This window comes from Pristiophorus japonicus, chromosome 1 (assembly GCF_044704955.1).
Source record: "Pristiophorus japonicus isolate sPriJap1 chromosome 1, sPriJap1.hap1, whole genome shotgun sequence".
Classification (NCBI taxonomy): Eukaryota; Metazoa; Chordata; class Chondrichthyes; family Pristiophoridae; genus Pristiophorus; species Pristiophorus japonicus.
This window is the reverse complement of record NC_091977.1, coordinates 227,301,521-227,316,416: the sequence shown is the minus strand read 5'-3', so window position 1 is coordinate 227,316,416 and position 14,896 is coordinate 227,301,521. Positions and strand designations below refer to the sequence as shown.

The following is a 14,896-nucleotide window of genomic DNA, read 5'->3' as shown; positions in this document are numbered from 1 at the left end:
TTTTTGACATTTTTACATAAACGTTTGAATTGAATTTAAGCACTCTTGTACAGTGTCAAACTTTTGAGGTAACAGTCATCAGGGTCCCAAAACACAGCTCTCCACATTCAAGCAAAGTGTTCATTTATAAACCTTCTCACATCTGGTTCCTCCATTGGACAGGTGGTCAGCAATACAGGCTGAGATAGTACAGGCCCCATTCTTTTTAAATCTCCACAATATTTTTCAAAGAAAAAATATAACTAAAATGCTTTCTATCTTAATAAGTTACTCAGTACCAATAAAAATACCTTTTCCACTGTAAATCGCACTGTGAAGTCACTGTTCACCTCTGAAATACAGAGCTGCTGCTTTCGCTGACAGTTCCCGATTTCCAAAATGGCGGCTCCATGCACTCCGCCCATTCCCGCCCACTTAGCATTACGTAAAACCACCTTTTCCAGGATGGTATGCAACTCCGGTGGTATGTTGGCGGAATGCGATGGAAATCAGACTTTTTGGGCAGTATGTGGACGGTCCTGAATGGTGCACGGTGTGCATACTGCTCGGCGGTATGTCAATGATGAATATTCTGCCGAGTGGTATGTCGGCGGTATGTAGGTGTTTTTTGACCAAAATCGCATTTTTGGGAGGTACGCAGTATGTCGACCAATTTCGGGTCCTTTGTACTCAGCTTTTGGTGTTATCAGCAACGTTACTCCTAAAGTGTGCAGGTGCACGGACACACATCGATCGGCAAGTCCCATGAAGGCTCCTCACCAGCAGTTGCCGCTGGAAAAGATACCATGCATGCATGGCCGCTGCAGCAAATTTAAAGGGACCGCGCACGGAAAAATAAATTAGAGGCAACGTTAGTTCTAAGTACGTTATTTTCAGTGCATTTTTGCCTGTGTTAGTTTCCACCACCACAGCAGTGGCGTGTGTGAGGCAGGGGGAGAAGTGAGCATGAGGCATGGGAGAGCAGCACACAAGGTGTTGAAGGTGTGAGAGAGCAGTAACAGCAGCAACTTCCATTAACAAAGTGCCTTTAATGTAGAACTGTCCCAATGCTTTGCATAGAGGTGAAAGTGAAGCATTGTGTCAAGGAAAGAGATATTGAGAAAGGTAACCAGCAGCTTGGTGGAAGAGATGGGTTTTGAGGAGGATCCAGTGTGTGAGGTACAGCCAGCAATGGTGGGGCGAAAGAATGGGAGCATGCGCATGAGGCAATTAAGGGAGATATAGGGATATGGGAACAGAACAGGCATATATGATATGTGGAAAATAAACACCAACACAAATGGCCTGTTTCTCCGCTGTAAGTTCTATGGAATAGTTCCACAGGCAGCTCTCAAATGTCTTGCTCAAATGGCCATTTTTTTATGTGTGAGCCTAGACATAGAAACATAGAAACATAGAAAATAGGTGCAGGAGTAGGCCATTCGGCCCTTCGAGCCTGCACCGCCATTCAATAAGATCATGGCTGATCATTCCCTCAGTACACCTTTCCTGTTTTCTCTCCATACCCCTTGATCCCCTTAGCCATAAGGGCCATATCTAACTCTCTCTTGAATATATCCAATGAACTGGTATCAACAACTCTCTGCGGCAGGGAATTCCACAGGTTAACAACTCTCTGAGTGAAGAAGTTTCTCCTCATCTCAATCCTAAATGGCCTACCCCTTATCCTAAGATGATGTCCCCTGGTTCTGGAGTTCCCCAAAATCGGGAACATTCTTCCAACATCTAATCTGTCCAGTCCCGTCAGAATTTTATACGTTTCTATGAGATCCCCTCTCATCCTTCTAAACTCCAGTGAATAAAGGTCTAGTTGATCCAATCTCTCCTCATATGACAGTCCAGCCATCCCTGGAATCAGTCTGGTGAACCTTCGCTGCACTCCCTCAATAGCAAGAACATCCTTCCTCAGATTAGAGACCAAAACTGTACACAATATTCCAGGTGAGGCCTCACCAAGGCCCTGTACAACTGCAGTAAGACCTCCCTGCTCCTATACTCAAATCCCCTAGCTATGAAGGCCAACATACCATTTACCTTCTTCACTGCCTGCTGTACCTGCATGCCCACTTTCAGTGACTGATGAGCCATGACACTCAGGTCTCGTTGCATCTCCCCTTTTCCTAATCTGCCGCCATCCAGATAATATTCTGCCTTCGTGTTTTTGCCCCCAAAATGGATAACCTCACATTTATCCACATTATACTGTATCTGCCATGCATTTGCCCACTCACCTAACCTGTCCAAGTCACCCTGCAGCCTCTTAGCGTCCTCCTTACAGATCACACCACCACCCAGTTTAGTGTCATCCGCAAACTTGGAGATATTACACTCAATTCCTTCAACTAAATCATTAATATATATTGTAAAGAGCTGGGGTCCCAGCACTGAGCCCTGCGGCACTCCACTAGTCACTGCCTGCCATTCTGAAAAGGACCCGTTTATCCCGACTCTCTGCTTCCTGTCTGCCAACCAGTTCTCTATCCACATCAGTACATTACCCCCAATACCATGCGCTTTGATTTAGCACACCAATCTCTTGTGCGGGACCTTGTCAAAAGCCTTTTGAAAGTCCAAATACACCACATCCACTGGTTCTCCCTTGTCCACTCTACCAGTTACATCCTCAAAAAATTCCAGAAGATTTGTCAAGCATGATTTCCCTTTCATAAATCCATGCTGACTTGGACCAATCCTATCACTGCTTTCCAAATGCGCTGCTATTTCATCCTTAATGATTGATTCCAACATTTTCCCCACTACTGATGTCAGGCTAACTGGTCTATAATTACCCATTTTCTCTCTCCCTCCTTTTTTAAAAAGTGGTGTTACATTAGCTACCCTCCAGTCCATAAGAACTGATCCAGAGTCGATAGATGTTGGAAAATGATCACCAATGCATCCTCTGTTTCTAGGGCCACTTCCTTAAGTACTCTGGGATGCAGAGGATTTATCGGCCTTCAATCCCATCAATTTCCCTAACACAATTTCCCGCTTAATAAGGATATCCTTCAGTTCCTCCTTCTCACTAGACCTAGACAGTGAGTGTTGGCAGTTTATTTAGTTGGGGAGGGCAGGAAGAGTGAAGGGGAGAGGGAAAGGGAGAGGCCATCTCCCTTATCCAATATCCACATGGCAGGTACTTTCTGGCTGAGGTCACTGGATAACTGATTCCTCCCTCCCCTCCTTCTCAACCAAGGATCTTGAAGCCTGTCATAGTCCCTCCAACTCTCTCCCTCCCCTGGCTGTCGTCAGCTAATTCAGCAATGACTAGTGATCAAATTTGAAGCTTTTCCCATCTGAGTGGCTCAGGACTCCACTGGGAACTACAGTGGGAAATGATTAATTAACCAATGATAGGGACTTGCCTAATCAAGCTCAAGATAGGCTTAATTGGGTCCAATAATGAATATCCATTGACATAGTGCATAGTCTGCTTCTGTGTCTGCATGAACCATTAGCTTGAGCACATGATACCGCTTTCAAACTCTCTATATTACTGAGGGCCGATAGCCACGTAAAAAGCCTTTGTTAGAGATATAAAATACCAGCTTATTCACAAGTTACCCAACTCAAGAAGAAAATGAAAGCTCAAACCTGTTTTATTATTGCAGAAATGTGGGGAGAAAGAGATGTCATCCAGTGCGGCATAACCTCCTTTTGTGCTGCTGAATGCGACTTCAAACACAATCTGAAAAATCAATAGTCACTCACACAACCTGGAACAATGTGTCAAGGAAACTCGAGAACATTTGAGACTTGCTGTTTTGGGATGTCACACATACAGTGAAACCTGTAAATTAGGGACACCTGAGGGACTTGCACCTCTGTTCTTTATTTGCAGGTGTCCTTATTTTCAAAATGGTCCTTGTATGTACAGTAAACCGGATGAGCTAAATATTCCCAGGATTGGCTGCATCTCCTTCAGCGTTCCTTCTTTTTTCCTCTCTCACCTGGGAATTGTGCCTGATTGTGGAGGCCTGCCAGCGGGATGTGATTTCAGTTCATTTTATGTTCATTGGGTTTCACAGTTTATTGCCATCCCGGGGTCCTTTTCCATCAAGAAGAGGGATGTGCTGAACCTAGGATCTGTTACGTTGGGGCCTACACAGGGCAAGATGGCTGCTGTAGGGCCAGAATGCCTGGCAGATGCCAGCCAAATTGGGGTGGGATTAATGTCCTGCTGACCCCTGTCTGGGACCTGCTCCTTCCGGGTGCTGCAGCTGCTAATGTTTGAAGTGCTGGGGTGGCAGCGGGTGGGTAGGGGCTGCCAGCAGCTCATCAGTACCTGATGTGCTGGTGGAATGAGACGTGGTGTTGCCCGGTGCAGTTACGCCTTTTGTCCAATGGGGAGTTCTTTACCTAGCATCCATAGCGGCAGAGAAACCGCTCTATCCCCGGTACAGAACCGCGCAGGCGTTCAATCTCAGAGAGAGAGCGCTTTCTCTGCCACTATGAATGCTGGGTAAAGAGCTCCCCATTCCACAAAAAACATTTCTTTCACAAACCTGTATCTCTCATGTTTTAACTTGTAAACAGGCTTGGTACATTGAAGGCTGTCTGTAATTTGTAATTTGCAAGTGTCCAAGTTGTAAAGGGGCCACTTGTATCTATTATAATGTAAGTTATTTGGGATAGTGAGTAAGTGTCCATTTTCTGCAGGTGTCTGTCTTATGGGAGTATCCGTTGTACAGGTTTCACTGTACTTTTAGCCTTAAGGGCCTGAAACTATTTCTCCTGGACTTTTATCCTGTACATTTTCTCACGTGAAAGGGAGAGGGAAAATTGCAGGCAAGTCAACACTGGACTCCTTATCACCTCATCCCTTAATGATCTGCTGTAGATAGGGTTGTCAAACCCTCTAGGATTGAGCTGGAGTCTCCAGGAATTAAAGATTAATCTCCAGGACACTACTGCGAGCAACACCCGGGAGCTGGAGGAGAAATAAGGCTGTTTGACTGACAGCCAAGAATCAGCCAATCAGGTAACGAATAGTCTGTTCGCTTTCCAATTGGTCGCAGGAAGGCGGGGCGCTGCAAGGATGGACATGCTGGGCGACCAATGGTGGGAGCGCATGGGCGGGCCGGTTGGACGCAGGAGGTCATGTGATGAAACCTCCAGGAATACACCCAAGCAGAGTTGCAGACTGGTATTGGGAAGACCAGAAAAAAGGCAGCTGTCCCAAATGCTCTCTAAGGATTGGGGAATAGCAGGAGGTGATAACTAAAGTGAAGGGGAAGGTAACTGTTCTACAACGTCAGGAAACCAATGTCCGGAATACATTATAACAGTGACAACGCTTCAAGAGTACTTCATTGGCTATAAAGCGCTTTAAGACAATCTGAGGTTGGGAAAGACGCTGAATAAATGTCAATCTTTTTTTCTTAGTACCACAGGCCCAATGTAAACACGGAGGTATGTAAAAATGAAAACACAGCTTAGAAGGAGGAGGGATTAAAACTGGTACAATTGCCAGACAGAGAGAGATTTGAATTGTATATACACAAATGTACAAATTATTGTTAATACAATTGCTATGCAGGAGGCATAAATTGCTAGGGGCATTATTACATAGAATTACATAGAATCTACAGCACAGAAACAGGCCATTCAGCCCAACTGGTCTATGCCGGTGTTTATGCTCCACACCAGCCACCTCCCACCCCCTTTCTTCTCACCCTATCAGCATATCCTTCTATTCCTTTCTCTCTCTTGTGTTTATCTAGCTTCCTCTTGAATGCATCTATGCTATTCGTCTCAACTACTCCATCTGATAGCGAGTTCCACATTTCCACTACTGTCTGGGCAAAGAAGCTTCTCCTGAATTCCCGAATGCATTTTTAGTTACTATTTTATATTTATGGCCCCTAGTTTTAGACTCCCCCACAAGTGGAAACATTTTCTCTATGTCTGCCTTAATAAAATCCCTTCATAATTGTAAAGACCCCTGTTGGCCATTCCTCAGCCTTTTCTTTTCTATAGAAATATGATGCAATAACATTAACAGAAACATGGTTTTAGATAGATCTAAACTAGGAGCTAAACATTCCCAATTAAAATGTCACGTGAGATAAAAGAGAGTAAAAAAGGGAGAAGGGATGGTAATGTTAATCAAAGATTCTATCATAACACTAGACTGTAGGGATAGCTCAAAAACTGAATCCGTTTCACTAGAACTAAGGAATAAAAGGAGAACTGTTATTCCTATGGGAATATAGTGTAGATTGGCAAACAGTGGAAACTAGATAGAGGAAGGAAAGAAATAAGTTTTATATCATGCCTTTCACATCCTCAGGATATTCCAAAGCACTTCACAGCCAATAAATTACTTTGAAATGAACAGGCAGACTTTGAACAAGGGATTTAAGTCTCATCCAAAAGTTGGTAAACTCCAACAGTGGAATATTGCACTGGAGTGTCAGTCTTGATTACATGCTTAGGCCCTGCAGTGGGATTTGAACCTATAACCTTCTAACCCATCTTTCTTTCAGCCTGTAGGAGATATATATGAAAGTGACAAAGAAAGGAAAGGTCTCTAGAATGCACCCAGGACTGCTTTCAAGATCAGTAGGTTTTTATTCCAACAAGGTAAAAGGTAGTTTTCAAATCCCTTAATGGCCTCACTTGTGCCTATCACTGTAACCTCCTCCAGTCCTACAACCCTCTGAGATCTCTGCACTCCGACAATTCTGATCTCTTACGCATTCCCAATTTCTATTGCTCCACCATTGGTGGCTGTGCCTTCAGCTGCCTGGGCCTTAAGCTCTGGTATTTGGTCCCTAAACCTCTCTGCCTCTCTCTCCTCCTTGAAGACACTCGTTAAAACCTACTTCTTTGACTAAGTTTTTGGTCACGTGACCTAGTATCTCCTTATGTGGCTCAGTGTCAAATTTTGTTTGATTATTGCTCCTGTGAAGCGCCTTGGGATGTTTCACTACATTAAAGGTGTTATATAAATGCTAGTTGTTATAGCGCTGGATCTATTTCTACGAAATAAAGTGGGGCAAGTGGATTAATGTATGAGTAAATTGACATCTAGGAAACAGTGACCAAAGCATAAATAGGCTCAATTGGAACTAGCCCAGATAAACTGAAAATAAAAGCTGGCAAATAATGGGAAACATTTTTCCCACCAAATCACTCACTGTCAACCACTCTTGTTATTCTCTCAGGTACAGTTACCATTTTCTCCCCCTTAAGTCTTTGCTACCAGGGATAAGGGACTTCAGTTATGTTGAATGACTACAGAAGCTGGGGTTGATCTCTTGGAGCAGAGACGGTTAAGGGGAGACTTAAAAGAGGTGTTCAAAACCATGAAGGGTTTTAATAGAGTAAATAAGGCAAAACTGTTTCCAGTGGCAGTAGGCTCAGTAATCAGAGGACACAAATTTAAGGTTATTTGCAAAAGAACCAGAGGGGAGATGAGGAAACTTTTTTTTTTACTCAGCAAGCTCTTAAGATCTGGAATGCATGGCCTGAAAGGGTGGTGAAAGCAGATTCAATAATAACATTCAAAAGCAAATTGGATAAATACTTGAAGGGAATACATTTACAGGGCTATGGGGAAAGAGCAGGGGAGTGACACTAATGGAGAGCTTTTTCAAAGAGTCGGCACAGGTACAATGGGCCGAATGGCTTCCTTCTGTGCTATATAATTCTATGCTCTCAGCGAGAAATTGGAGAGGGCACTTCAAATTAGCTGGTGATGTAGCACTGGGCGAAGCTGGCGGCTACATCGTCGGCAATTAGGCTCTTAGTTTAAAAAAAAATTGGGGGCAGTAACAGGGCCTTGTTGGGGCGCTGAACGTGTCGCTGCCTGGCGCGACCGTCAGCGCCACGCTCCCGGCATCAGCACCGCGTTTTTGACGTTAGTGTAGTGCTGACGTGGTGCGTCACGCCGCCGAGTCACAACATCCCTCCCTTTCCCTTAAAGGGGAGGGATGCTGCGATGTCGGCAGCGACTTTGGGAGTGCCCACTGGGCCACCAGGGAGAATGGCAGCCCAGCTGGATCAGCAGCCGCCATTGTCGGGCCCACTGAAAAGTCGGCCGATATAAAAAAAATGGTGGCCGCAGTGTGCACCACCCTCCCCTTTAAGGGCGGCCAGGGTGTCCCAGCCACTGACAGCTTCTTGCTCCGAGGGGTCGGCGCAGGGCGATAGGGGGTTGCTGCGCACGGTGCGCTCCACCGGGGCGAAATTCGGCGGGCAATTCTGGGGGGCGGGGGGGGGGCACTCCATCCTGCTCCTGGCACAAACCATTCAGCGTCCGTTTGCGTCTTCCGAAGGGCTTTTTTCTGAAGGGCAATTTCTATGATTCTAAGTCAAGAGGGCTGCAACCTTGTACGTATGAACTTGCCGCACAACTGGTCTAGTCATCCGCTGCCAGATTCTGCTCGACCACATCAAGTATTACTGCACCTCACACTCCTCAGCTAAATCCTCTAAATACTCCTGAGATAGTGGAAGCACAGGACAACCCAACTGTGGCTCAGTGGGTAGCACTCTCGTCTCTAGTCAGAGGATTCAGGATTCAAGTCCCACTCCACAGATTTGAACACCAAAATCTAGACTAACACTATAGTGCAGTGCTGAGGGAACACTGCAGCGCAGATGGAGTACTGCACTGTTGGAGTTGCCGTCTTCTGGATGAGACGTTAAACCAAGGCCCTGTCTGCTCTCTCAGGTGGCTGTAGAAGATCCCATTGCACTATTTTGAAGAAAAGCTGGGGAGTTCTCCCTAGTGTCCTGGTCAATATTTAGCCCTCAATCAATGTAACAAAAACAGATTTTCTGGTCAATATCACGTTACTGTTTGTGGGAGCTTGCTGTGCACAATTGGCTGCTGTGTTACATAAAAACATAAGAAATAGGAGCGGGAGTAGGCCATACGGCCCCTCGAGCCTGCTCCGCCATTTAATAAGATCATGGCTGATCTGATTAAATTGCCTACATTACAACAGTGACTACACTCCAAAAGTACTTAATTGGCTGTGAAGTGATTTGGAACGTCCTGAGGACATGAAAGGCGTGATATAAATGCAAGTCATTCTTTTGTTTTCAAGTATCATCATCATAGGCAGTCCCTCGAATCGAGGATGACTTGCTTCCACACCAAAAAAGGATTAGTTCACAGGTGTTCCAACGAAGGACCGAAGATTCCAGGTCCCGCACTACATCCTGAAGGGTGGAAGATGCCTGTACGTTGATTTTTTTAACGTGTGGTGGCCGTTGCACACCAGCCACCACACGGGCTTGACAGAGCTAGGTCTTGGCCCAGTGGCAAGAATTACCCAAGATGACCGGAGACGTTCTCTGCTGCACGAACCTAGTGCGCACACATATTGCAGTGTGGGCTGGCCCATGCTGCTCCTGGGCCCCTGGCCCCGAACTCACGCCTCTCCTGGGACCCGATCACAACCCTCTACAGTCTCTCACCGCTCCTTCGCTCCGACCTCGCCGCTCCTGCTGTACCTGCCCACACTCCAATCATCGGCCTAGACCTTGATGACGTCACTCTTCGCTGCCGTCGCAGCTCGTGCTGCTCCCTGGAGTAGTGTATGCCTCCACGCTGCTCCCAGGCCGCGGCTCTCCGCTCCTTTTATGGTCCCGACCTGCCGCTGGTGTTCTCATGCAGGTCGGGGCCTCTGCTTTCAAGTAACGGCCTCCTCAAACCCCTTTTCTTGGATGCTTCATTCTCATCTCCACTAGAATCTGAAGAACTGATGAATTTGTTCATCTGGAAGATTCAGCCCATCTGTTCAGCTGCCTCTCCTTCCTCTCTCCTTATACTCTGAGCCTCTCCCTAAACCTCCCACTCACTTTAGCTCCAATCTCTCCCTTCTACCCAGTGCTCTCTCCAACCTCACCTCTTACAAGAAGACCACTTCAAATTTCTTTCATCCCTTACGTTAGTCAACATTATTAATGGGTGCTTTTGCTCTGGCACACCATTCCTGCACACTTTCAAAAGGACAGATATGACCCCCACTTCTCATCTTATCTGTCCTTTCTAACTACAATCTCAAACATCTCTTTCCTTTCAAGTCCTCAAGCATGTCATCACCACCCAGCTCTGTGTCCACCTTTTCCAAAACTGTTATGGGAGCTATTTTGTCCACTTTAGAGTGCTTTACATTAGGAAGGATGTCAAGGCATATGGAGAGGGTGTAGAAGAGATTCACAAAGATGATACCAAGGAAGAGAGGCTTTAGTTATGAGGGGAGACCAAAGAAACTGGGGCTTTTAAAAAATTCGACCAGAGAAGTTTAAGGGAGATCATAAGGTAAATCAGGAAAAGTTTCTTCTGGCAGAGGATTGTTAGGATATGGGATGTTCAATAGAAACAGTGCCATAATAGCTTTTCAAAAGAGATGAGGATAAATATTTGCAAAAATAAATATTTAAAAGTGTATGGGGAAAGCATAAGGGAATAGAATTAAGTGGGTAACTCTTTCAGAGAACTGGGAGAGGGACGAATGGAGTCTTTCTGTGCTGTAACATGTCATGAAAGTAGCCTCCATAAGCTCAGATCGTTGCACGATAATAAATTAATATAGTATCTAGCACCAGTTATGAAAATGAAGGATAATACAGTGTGTGAAAGCTCATTTAGACAGTCAAAATTGATAGATTCCAACAAGCAGAGCTTCCAACATTTTTGTATAAGCAAGTGATCCCAAATTAAATCAAAATAGAAGACTCTTGCTTCCCCTCCTTCCCCCATATACACAAACAGCCAGTTCCAACAGCCCTTACAATCACTTGAATGGAAAAACCTTTAGAAATAACCATAATTTCTGGAAAGAACTCCCTTCTGGATTGTTCCATTTTAGTCATCCCAAGCAGCCCACCCAAAACATACCCGTCGTTGTGGAAACTCTGAGTTCATGATCTAATAATCTCCCTCGGTGTTTTATTTTATTTTGTTGAAAAACTTGACAAGTGAATATATATTACTGCCCCAGTAACTGTCTGAGACACCAGATGGGTTCTCTCATGCACCAACCCTGCAGAGTTCCCAGCACATTCCAGAGAGAGAGTGAAAAAATCTCACATTTTGCCAGCGAAGCATTTCTAACTCTGTCCAAAGACAGACAACGTAGGAGCTTATAATACATTTTAGATGTTAAAAACATGGTTGAAAAGTAAACACACTTAAAAAAAAATCAACAATACTATAAATTTGAAATAAAATGCTAAAATAACACAGCAGGTCAATTAGCATTTGGATGAGAATGATAGATGAATATTCAGGATGGCTCTTCTTCAAAATAGTGCTGTGGGATCTTTTATGTCCACTTGAGAGAGCAGATGGATTAACATCTCATCCAAAAGACAGCAACTCCGACAGTGCAGGGCTAGCCTAGGCATTTTGTGTTCAAGTGGAGTGGGACTTGAACCCACAACCTTCTGATTCAGAGGCAAGAGTGCTAGCCACTGAGCCACGGCTGACACTAGGACAGCTTAGAATTAGGGGCATCAATCTAAGATCATCACTAATAAATCCAATAGGGAATTCAGGAGAAACTTATTTTCCCAAAGAATGGTGAGCATGTGAAGCTCGCTACCACAGGGGATAGTTGAGGCGAATGGCATTGATGCATTTAAGGGGAAGCTAGATAAACACATGAGGGAGAAAGGAATAGAAGGATATGTTGAAAGGGTGAGATGAAGTAGGGTGGGAGGCGGCTTGTGTGGAATATAGTTGTGACGAATGACCTATTTCTGTGCTGTAAATTATTTTTCTTTTTCTTTCAGATAGTCACCAAGGCAAGGATTTTACTTATCTGGGCATGTCCAGGGCTGGTGATATCAGTGGTGGGTCGCAGCCCAGCTGCTAGCTCCATCCCACTGCCTAAAATGAATTTACGTTGATAGGGCTTGTGAAGCCTGCCCTGTGCCTTTCACAGCTCAATTAGAGGAAGCAGGTCTGGTGATGCCATAACTGGTATTGATGTCGTCACTGGTATTGACCACCTTAGTTTTGTAATTTATGCTGTCAGTGTTCTACAGCATTGAGGTGCTGCAAACACTGCCAATGACTGCACAGAAGTGCACAGCTGCACCCAGGCTCTCTCATGACTCCTTCTATATGCTTATGGAGGGAATCACAGCACACAGGAAAGCCCTCTTCCCTTCCAATGGATAGAAGTCACATACCCAGCATACCAAAAGAGCCTGGTTGCACATTGCACAGGAGGACCCAAACAGGGATGTTGTCAGGAGGACCAGGCTGCAGTGGCACAAACATTTCAATTATCTCAATAGATCACGAAACGTTACTGCAAAGCCACACTCAACCTCATCCTGCTGTGCCTCTCATCACAGCCCCATCACTCTGCCTTCCCTGCCTTCTCCTGCACATCCTTTCTCACACCAACTTACCTTGCACCTCCACCTAACCCTCTTTAATTACATTATCACATCCCGATCTCACTAGCCACCCCTCACACTCACCCTCATCCTAGTGCAATTATACCAACTAACAACAGCAAGGGTAGGCACTTGGGTGTTTTATTGAATATTTATGTAAAGTTTCTATTGATGTGCTGTCAAACATTGAAATCTTTATTTTCAACACTTTCTGGCCTTGGACAGATTTGTGTGCACCTTTGGAAGTGGCTTTGTGGGTTGCAGTGAATGGGGAGACATAATGGTATTCCCTGCAATGGTGATGAGTATGAAAGGAATGGCTTGGTCATTGTAGGGATGCTTTATGGTGTTGTTGTTGGGTGGTGCCAACCTGGTGCATCATGTGGCAGCCAGGGTGTACAGCGTAAAGTTGTAATGTGGCCGCTCCTTGAAACATACCTCTTTGACCAAGCTTTTGGTCACCTATCCTAAAATCTCCTTATGTGGCTCAGTGTCAAATTTTGTTTGATAATCGCTGCTGTGAAGCATCTTGGAATGTTTTATTATGTGAACTGTGCTATATAATGCAAGTTGTTGTTATACAAAATAAATATTTACCTGAAATGGGTGTGATGCTTTAACATTCACCTTTACCAAACTCCAATTGTGTGTAGATTGAGTCGCTCTCCACACTTCCTCATAATGCCCGATTCTATCCTTGGTATAGGCCACAAATAAATTGGAATGCTTCTGTTCGAGTTGGTAAAAGAAGGACAGACATCCAGACAGGACGGACGTTGTCACTGGTGACATTAACTGAGCTACTTCGTGTAAACTTGTGGTGTAAATAGAGTCAACATACATATAGTGACCTGCAAGAACAATGTCAATTGCAAAGTGGATCATTAAATAGTCTTGACAATCTGATATTAGCAAATTTTTGTCTGCACTGCAAAATTGTATAGATATGCTACACAGCAGTTTAACATATAATATATACTTTACATAGGTTTCAGATTAAATGTAAAAGACTTGGGGGCCAAAATTGGTGAAGGCCAAGGCCCAAAGGACCGCCGATGGCTGCCGAGAGACTGGGCAGTACTTTGCCAGGAAGATTCCGCAAAAAAAGAGGTGGCAGTACTGCCCGGCGGCCAAACAACGGCTTACGCTGTCAATCTGGGTGGCAGCAGGCGGGAGCTCTCAATCTCAGCGGCAAAGGCTCTTGCCGCCCAAGTGCCGCCGAGGATAGAATCGGGCCCAGGGAGGGTGGAAGACCTTCAAATAAAAATCATGGCAAACAAAAAAAATACCAGAACGCCTTCAGGAGACCCCTTTCAGGTAAGTCGCTGTAAGAAATTTTTAAAAATATGGTCACTAACCTTTTTTTTCCGTTCTTCATACCTACTGTCTGGGTTAGAACAGTCTCCACACAGCGGTCCTTCCCCCTGCTGGCATCGACTCCCGCCCGCAGCTCGGCAGGCAGGAGGCCACTTACACTACTCGGCTGCCAGAGGATGTCAGCGGGGGGTCTCCAGCGGTACTCCCCTCCCGCCCGCTTCAGCCCAAGTGGAAATAGGCAAAGAGGGGAGACCGACAGCAAAACTCGACGGCAATCAGTGGCAGCAGGCGGCAGTGGGCGGTAAGGCCACCAATATCGGGGTCTTAGGTCATAGATTTAGGACATTTTCACTTCTATTGATTTAATTCGGCCCATCATGCCTGTGCCAGCGCTTTGAAAGAGCTATCCAATTAATCCTACTCCCCTGCTCTTTCCATATAGCCCTGCAATTCCCCCCTTCAAGTATGTATCCAATTCCTCTTTTAAAAATTACTATTGAATCTGCTTCCACCGCCCTATCAGGGAGTGCATTCCAGATCACAACAACTCGCTGCATAAAAAAGATTCTCCTCAGATCCCCTTTGACTCTTTTGCCAATCTGTGTCTGCCTGCCACTGGAAACAGTTTCTCATTATTTACTCTTATCAAAACCCTTCATGATTTTGGATGCTTTTATTAACTCTCCCCTTAACCGTCTTTGCTCTAAGGAGAACAATCCCAGCCTCTCCAGTCTCTCCATGTAAATAGAAATGAAAATGAGACAGTTTCTCTAACGGATCTGCGATGTTGGTTTTACACCCGGGTGACAAGATGAAAATCTGCCGCACCGTACCCTAAGTGCTGGTGAAACTAATGCCCCCAGTATGGAACATAGGAACAGGAGGAGGTCATTCAGCCCCTCGAGCCTGTTCCGCCATTCAATGAGATTGTGGCTGACCTGTATATAAACTCCATCTACTCGCCTTTGTTACAAAGTATTTGCAGCACACAAACAGGCCATTTGTCCCATCAGGTCCATGCCAGTGTTAATGCTCCACATGAGCCTCCTCCTACCTCTCTTCATCTCACCCCATCAATGTATCCTTAAGGCTTTTCTCAAATTTTGAAATCATACTTCCGATTCCTGAGTCCAAATCGTTTATGTAAATGGTGAACAACAGTGGTCCCAGCAGCGAACCTTGTGGAACACCACTTTCCACCATGGATAAA

At 45.2% G+C, this 14,896-nt stretch overlaps 1 protein-coding gene across 2 annotated transcripts in view; it reads right to left on the bottom strand.

Annotated features, from left to right (window-relative positions):
- mamdc2a (MAM domain containing 2a) overlaps positions 1 to 14,896 on the bottom strand; it is a 171,825-nt gene that overhangs the window by 77,983 nt on the left and 78,946 nt on the right. For both annotated transcript variants that reach the window (XM_070887412.1, XM_070887422.1), the window contains exons 6-7: positions 12,967 to 13,220; positions 3,595 to 3,688 (exon numbers count right to left, since the gene is read on the bottom strand). In XM_070887412.1, coding sequence (XP_070743513.1) covers positions 3,595 to 3,688; positions 12,967 to 13,220 — 348 coding nt within the window. The remainder of the gene's footprint in view (positions 1 to 3,594; positions 3,689 to 12,966; positions 13,221 to 14,896) is intronic.